This window comes from Cyprinodon variegatus, unplaced genomic scaffold, assembly GCF_000732505.1.
Source record: "Cyprinodon variegatus isolate N-32 unplaced genomic scaffold, C_variegatus-1.0 Scaffold3, whole genome shotgun sequence".
In the NCBI taxonomy this organism is placed as follows: domain Eukaryota; kingdom Metazoa; phylum Chordata; class Actinopteri; order Cyprinodontiformes; family Cyprinodontidae; genus Cyprinodon; species Cyprinodon variegatus.
This window is the reverse complement of record NW_015150456.1, coordinates 2337130-2344805: the sequence shown is the minus strand read 5'-3', so window position 1 is coordinate 2344805 and position 7676 is coordinate 2337130. Positions and strand designations below refer to the sequence as shown.

Below are 7676 nucleotides of genomic sequence, written 5' to 3'. Positions count from 1 at the left end.
TTTTCATCTAAAAATCCAGGCAGCTCAGGTAGACCCCAAAAATACTTTTTTTTTTGTGGTCACTTAACTTTTGTAATGACAGCAATGCTTCACATTTCCTATAGAAACAAAAACACAACTTGTTTTTATACACCACACATTGTTCATATAACAGAATATCAACACAGTTGCTTTTAAGTGCAACATTCAGAGACAAGATCAGCTCAATGTTTCCGCGTAGAAGGTTCCCCGGTCTGGATATCGTCCAACTGGGAAGGAACATCTCTTCACTTTCCTGCAGCTGCCTGCTGGTCCTTTACAACTTCTCCTATTTGTTGGATTTCATTAGTCCAGGTAGGGTAAGTTCATACCTTAAAGAGAAGGGAAGTAAAACACATTTGAGATTATGATTATTCTGTCTCCCAAAGGACAAACTTAATTCTTCTTCATTCTGCACACAAGAGGGCAGTAAAGTTAAAAGTTTTGCAAATGAATCACTACAGTTTCACTGGAAGACTTTAAAGTAGCAGACTTTGAATAGAGCAGAGGGGTTTTCTGTCATGCTGGTGAAGATTCTCAGTCATCCAGGTCATAGTCATTCAAAAAAAAAAAAGTAAATTAACAACATTCTTCTTTCTTTCATCTTTTCTCTTTTTCTTCTTCTGCACTATCTACATTGCAGTGTCCATATAAACTGTAAAACTCCCTGCATAATTATAATAAAGAAATTTATATGCATGGAACAAGTGGAGCAGTATGGCAATTGCCATACCGTTACACTTGTGAAAGTAAAATCTGTTGGGCTCCTTTTGGCATCAAGACAATTATTCTTATTGCCACATTGCCACTGTTAAAAAAAACAAAAAAAAAACATTCCACTGGACACTGTTTTCAACGTTTCAACGTTCAACATTTCGCTTCCCATCCAGGAAGCTTTTTCAATTAAAAATGTCAGAAATAGCGTCGAGTTCCAGGTTTTATACAGTAGCCAAACAAAACCTTGTTTTTGTTTTGTAAAAATGCAAATTAAAACTGACGATTTTTTTCTTGAATTGAGCAGGTAAGTGAGACACTTTGCCACTGGAACAAGACAATATAGAAAAAAACAACAACTGCAGTCTCTTATTTCAAGTGCATAATATGTAATTATCTTACTTTAAGGGTAAAAATGCTCATTCCATTGGCAGAAAATTTTATTTTCCTACTCATATTAAGGGTAAATACATTTATTTTAGGACATTTTTACTCATTTTCAGATCCTTTTTGCATTGTAGGCAAACAGCCACCATAGCATTTTTGCATACCCCCCAGTGCTAGTCACAGTGTATGTTATTATGTACAGTTATAACTGCTGTTACAAAATATAATTTACCTTTATTTCTATTTATTTAGTAACATTTACCATTTTAATTTGGAATCTCTTTCAATGAAAAAACACACAAAATGTATTTCTTTATGTAAATCCATATCAACTCAAGCTTCAAGGGGTTAAAGAAGTAGGAGGACTGAATTTTACTCAACGCCATACTGAGCCATAACAACCCCTTAATTCAGTAATTTTTTAGATAATCTACCCACCTTTTTTAAATCATGGAACTATTTTTAGGCTATGCCATTTTCATTTATTAAACTAGATATTTTTAAAATGGTGGGATTTCTGCTTTTTAGGGGAAAAACCAACCTTTTTTTCAGTTTCAGGTCATTTTAGAGAGACCTGTGTGAGTAACTAGTGGTGAGAAATCTAGACCTCTTACCAATCGGAGACTCCTTTTATTAGATCCATCTGTGAGATATCCAACATCACCTGGTAACAAAAACAATTTGGGAAAACTGAATTAGTTCTTCAGAAATCAAAGATAAAGATATGTGAGATTTATCATTTAAACCATTTTAAAAGGGTGTTTCCACACCTTAAGAACGTCTCTACCTACCATGCCTATGTCCTTTCTCTGCCTCGTATGGAACATCTTGTTATTTTTTACAGAAATATCCAGCTTCCTGGTCTTTGCTTCTTCAAGTGACACATCAAACTCAAACCTGCAGAAGAAGAAGAGAAGAAGAAACATAAAACAAAGTGCTCGTGACGATTCTGAGTCATCCAGGTCATGGTAATTCCAAAAAAAGTTCAAAAACAATCCAGTGGATTTGTTTCCAAGTTTGAAGATGTTTCACCCCCAACCCCTTTACAGCGGTAAAAACAACCTCGCCTGTTCAGCCAGGCCAACAATTCCCTTAACGACCCCCTTAGAGACATAAGCCGTTTCTCAATATGTGTGCTTGTGCGTTCTCGTCTACTCGTGAAACATCATCATCCTCAGCCCTAGTTCTGTTCCAATTCACAAGAACAAGAAGACAGAGAACGGACAAAGTCCCCAGATGTTGTTCTCGCCCCTCCCTCTTTACCCAGCATGCATCAGAGGAGACTTATCCGTTCTTGCGACTGGCAGCTGTCCCAGCATGCAGTGTGGTATCAGCAGCTTCCAGGTCAGCGCTCACAGAGCTCAGAGTATTAAGTTAAAAGTTCTCCTTTCTGTTGTTCAATAAAAGTACAATTTCGGATAATTTGAGGGGAGAACATTATGCTTTTAAGCTTCGGCCCATTTACCGATTTAATGTGTAATAAAAGAAAAAAATTCAGAAGTTGAGAGAAGCTCTGAGGGTAACGGCAGCCAAAGCTAACGTTAGCCCGTCTATAGCAGCCCTCTGTCGGCATAGCCTTGTGTGAAGTACCGCTGGCTCTGATGGCGAGTTTTTCATTTTATTTGGCAAAATGTTCATTTGATTTGTGTTTATCTGACTGTGTTCATTATTACTCCTCCAACAAATAAAAAAAGTAAGAATTAATAATCATCTAGAGATTATTAATAATAATAGGTGAAAAGCAGCTCCAGACTAGCTGAGCGTTTGGTGATGTCATCAGTAAGCTTCTGTTCCAATTGAACCATATTTATGCAGCATGCTCCCGTTCTCCCAGAGTCCACACTTTCCTGTGTTCTTCTCAAGAAAGGAGATATATCCTCCTTCTTGTCACATTCAGCGCTGCTGCTGCTGGCAACTGCGGTCATGCGGTTAAACATGTTGAAGAAAATCTCACTTTAAGGAAATAAATGTTATTTTACTAATTTTATAACCCAACATTTTTAATTGACGTTGTGAGCAAACTGGAGCGGAGTGAAATCCTTGCTCCGGCCTTTAAATTGAAAACCGCTCTGCGCTCCACCATATTTCTTGCACTCCGCTCCACCGCTCGCTCCTTGCTCCGCTCACATGCTCTGATAGACAGGTATGGGGCATTGCAGGCTAACAAAAGAAACCAAACGACCCCCATTCCAAAGAGGTGGACCCGTTTCAATTTGCATGTTTCTAAGCCAAGACAAGGGTTTGTTGTTCTACTGTATAAAGCTTCAAACTCAACGCTATTCCTGAAATTTGGAATTGAAAATGCTTCCTGGATGGGAAGCGAAACATCTTCAAACTCTGAAACAAAGTCCTGTGGATTGTTTTTTCACTTTTTTGTAAGAAACAAAGAGGATCTGTAAATGATTTTCCCTTTGGGTGCATTAAAACCTGCTTTACAGGATTCATCCAGCTGTCTTACTTTTCTTCAAAGACGGGATTGACCGTCCTTTTCCTGACGTGCGTCTTTTTGCGGTGTCTCCATGAGTGGTCTGGCAGTAGATACATGCGAACGTAGGAGTCTGTGCCATGGTCGCTGCAGAGAAACAGGTCCCTGCAGGAAAACATTGGATTTTTGCATTTCTGTAACTATGATGAATTAGAAAATGAGGCGTGTTGCAACAAACCTGCAGGCGTGAACCAGGACTATAAGCTTGTTCCTCATGTTAGCGTAGCGTACAGTCAGGTGAATTTCTCCAAATGTACCTTGATGGTTCCTTATAGCCCTAAAATAGTTTTAAAAAAGTAACAGAGGAAGGTTTTACAGCTTTTAGCATTCCTCAGAAAAGAGCAAATGTTAAAGATCTTAGTACTTCAACTCACTCAGGATAGGAGGCTCCGTCTGAGAGGTCGAACCGCGACGAGGCGATGGAGTTATCCGACAGCAGGCTGTGGGAGTCGTAGCGACGCATGCTGGCGTTCGGGGACTTACTGGCTTCTGAAACGAGGAAGGAGCTCCGGCGCTGCTGAGCTGAAGAAGCCTCATTTGTTCTGTTGAGCTGATCGGCCGGCTGAGATTTGGCGGGGTCCCCAGGATGGGCAGCGGACGCCGAGGCATTTCCTCCTGCTGCCATCTGCTGGTTGACGTTCACAGGAGAACTTTGGGGGATCTTGGTTGGAGGTCGTTCCTCTGTAAGAATCTGCAAAAGGATACTGATGTTTAAGCGGATCCGATGATGTAAAAGATCTTTATACATTTAGGGAAATGTAGTGCAGCATAAAAGCGGTAGGGCCGCCCACCCTGAGAGTGGCCTTCAGTTTGATCTGGCTGTTGGCTCCTGAGCGCTCAAGCGGGAAGCGCTGGTCTAGAGACATCTGGGAGTTTTCAGAGAGGCGATTGAGAGGCAAGTTGAAAACCCCGAGAACGGTCTTCTTCTCATGCTCTTTGACCTGAAACAAACAAAGATGGAGTTACGGCTAAAATGGTGTTAGGTTCAAAAATGTAGGTTCGTAAAAGAGGAACTGAGTCCACACAGGAAAGAGATTCTCTTTCCCCTCCTGCAGGAGGGGAAAGAGCCAAACCCAACTTTCCAACTCTCTCTCGGAACCCCCTCCTGCAGTGCCCTTTTATTAACAGAACATAACACATGGTTACAAAACAGAGTATTCTTCTGACAGGACAATTGATCAGGTCATAAGACAGAATGCTCCACTGACTGAATCACAAGACAGAGTGAAGCATCTCCTTTCCTCAATGTTTCATATGCACACACATTAATTTTATAATCATCATTGAATTAACCTGACAAATGGATTAGACAAAGTCTGCTTCTATCACCTTACCGGAGCCAAGAATGTCTGATTCATTTGAGGATTTTAATTATGAATCAATTTGTTAATTTTCCAGGGTGAAAACCAGTCAGATTTTAGACTAGCTACAAGCTTTATGCGTCCATCAACAAGCTTCTTTCATCATTCAGGCTGGATAGTAGCTACTAGCTATTACTTAATTGCCAATGATTTTCTGCAGTGAACCAGTTCAACAGACAGCAAAGCAGACCATAATGCTGCCACCGCCATGCTTAACAGTTTAGCTTATCAGCATGAACAGAAGCCTCCAAACATATTTCTTGCTATTGTCGCCAAAACAGCTCAATCTTTCCCTCTACTGAACTTCAACCTTTTTTTCCATGTTTTTTTCCACAAAACTGGTTTTACTGTGGAAATGTACCAGTTTATAGTCGGTTTTAACCTTGGAGGTTTCTGAAGAACCAGCTTTCTTTCCACCCAAAGTGGAAGTTTGGCTCGTTTTTTAAGGACGTTAGCAAACATTAAGCTGAATTGATGGTTTTAGAATCTGCAGTAGCTTAGAAATTGCTCCAAAAGTTTTAATCCACTAATGTAAGACTGAGAAGAGTAAGAATTCCTCTTGCTTTTCCATTTACCTGTCAAACCTGAATTTCTGCTAAGAGAAGCAACCTGCTGAGCTTTATTATAATAAATAAAAAGACAGCAGATAGAATTTGGCCTTAATGAATTGAAAGATATTTCAGTGCCATCAGCAATGCCGGTTAACAGATTTAAGTGATTAGTAAATATTTAACCCTTTTAGTATTAATAATTGAAAGCTTTAAATTGAAATAATAATGGATGCAAATGTTAAATGGAATTTATAACTCCTGATCGGAGCCTGGACTTGTTCAATGATGTATGGTAGCATTTGCTTCCAGTCTGTTTCTACTTCACAGTTGAATAAGAACAAACAAAGCAAAAAAATCATTTTCAAATTAGGGTGTTACTTATGACGCCACAAAAGCTATCCAAACCAAGTAGGCCCTCTGTAATGTAATCAGTGATATTTTTCAGGTAACTTTAAAAGTAATAGTGGAGGATTATTCATTTTCCGGGTGTGTTTCTCCTAATTGTCAGTCATTGGGATGATATGTTTAGGGCCGTCCTACGTGCTCGTCCCCATTTTCACGTACCAGTGGTAAATCTGACATAGTGGAAAAATTGCAAATATACTTTTGGAAAGTAAGCTTTATTGAGCGCTGCAAACAGCAACTTTTAAACAGAGCGTGCACGAGGAGAAATGCGATCGTGCACACTCGCACGCGTTTAATAGGTGCTCCCACTCAGGAGCGGTAACAGGGTTGTGCATGGAAATTTTGGAGTGGAGAAGGCGGGTCTTTTCAAAAATTCTTAAAAGTCTGCAACTATATCTAAGTGGAAAATGCCCAGGCCTGATAAAAAAAATGAGATCTCTTAAACAGAAGCTGTTTGATATTGTTAAATGAGGAAGTTATGTCCCCTAAAAAGCTGTTGCGCCTCAGGGCTTCCTCACGGTTCTTTTCCTGGGAGCAAGTTATTTACTACTCTTAACTCAAACTGGGTAAAACCATACAAAAAAAGGACTATAAAAACAGGAGTAAAAAAGTAACAGAGTTTATTCCAGATCAGGTCGTTACAGGACAGAGAAAAAGTTCGGAGCTTGCACAGCTGTGGGCTCAAAAAAAACATCCGCGAGCGTCCGGCAAAGATTGAGCCCCGAACAAGGTCATCTTCTCCTTCTTATAGCTCATGAGTCTATGTGTTGCATGATCATGTTGATGTTTAGCTGTCCGTATCAGTAACTGACACACCATCCATGCCCAAGGATTACAGATAGCTCTCCACATGATGTATAAAGCATAAACCTAACAATATCAAGACTGAAGTTAAATGACGTCTAAAGGTACCAGGCTTCTCAAACAGATAGAAAGTTTGTTCTACGCTTTTTGGCATTTTAGAGACTTGGGAACCAATATGAACAAATGGAGACATGAAACAGAGTTAATGAATCTCTGCAGCGTCGGCTCTTCCTAAATAATTCTAAAAGAAAATCCACCATTCATCCAGGAGGTTACTGCCTCATGTGTTTTATGCACACAAAAAAAACACTTATTGCAAAATAATCCCCAGACATGCAAGATAAAAATGCTTAAATACTTAAAAAGTGTGATTTCTATTATCAGCCATAAAACTAAGATTATTTCTGAGACAAACATCTGTCTGATGGTTTAACACGGTGGTGGCAGTATGATGTTCTGGAGCTGCTTTGCTCCTTCATGAACAGGACTATAATTGATATAAGCATGAATTCTGCTCTAGAGCCAAATGTCTAACCATCAGTTTATCTCTATAAGATGAATATTTATGTTACGACTAAAAAGTGGTAAAATGATTCTCAGAATATGAGTAAATCCACTGATTGAGCAGCCAGGTGAAAATTACGAATAAAATCTGAGTAAGGCGCTGTAGCATCACGTTAAACTGATCATTTTTAAAAGGACAATTCTTCAGTTTTTTTCTCCTGCAAAGAAGAGAGACCAAATCTTCCTTTATAGTGTGAAAAGTAATTTATCAATAGTACTTTCAGGGAAGTAAAAAGGTATTTTTAATAAATGTTTTATGTTTTTTTAATATGGGACTCACAAGAAACTAGTAGGTTTTGAGGACAATCTGATTTATCACATGGTTGACTTTTCAGGTTATTTTAATTACTAGGGCATCACTGTACCATTCAAATGCGTTTTTTTTTT

At 39.1% G+C, this 7676-nt stretch overlaps 1 protein-coding gene across 1 annotated transcript in view; it reads right to left on the bottom strand.

The window, feature by feature from the left end:
- Positions 1-253: 253 nt before the first annotated feature.
- LOC107082440 (extended synaptotagmin-3-like) overlaps positions 254-7676 on the bottom strand; it is a 20832-nt gene continuing 13409 nt past the window's right edge. The window contains exons 17-23 of the mRNA XM_015371126.1: positions 4396-4545; positions 3979-4295; positions 3783-3881; positions 3578-3709; positions 1911-2016; positions 1734-1783; positions 254-350 (exon numbers count right to left, since the gene is read on the bottom strand). Of these exons, the coding sequence (XP_015226612.1) occupies positions 308-350; positions 1734-1783; positions 1911-2016; positions 3578-3709; positions 3783-3881; positions 3979-4295; positions 4396-4545 (897 nt within the window). The 3' untranslated portion in view covers positions 254-307. The remainder of the gene's footprint in view (positions 351-1733; positions 1784-1910; positions 2017-3577; positions 3710-3782; positions 3882-3978; positions 4296-4395; positions 4546-7676) is intronic.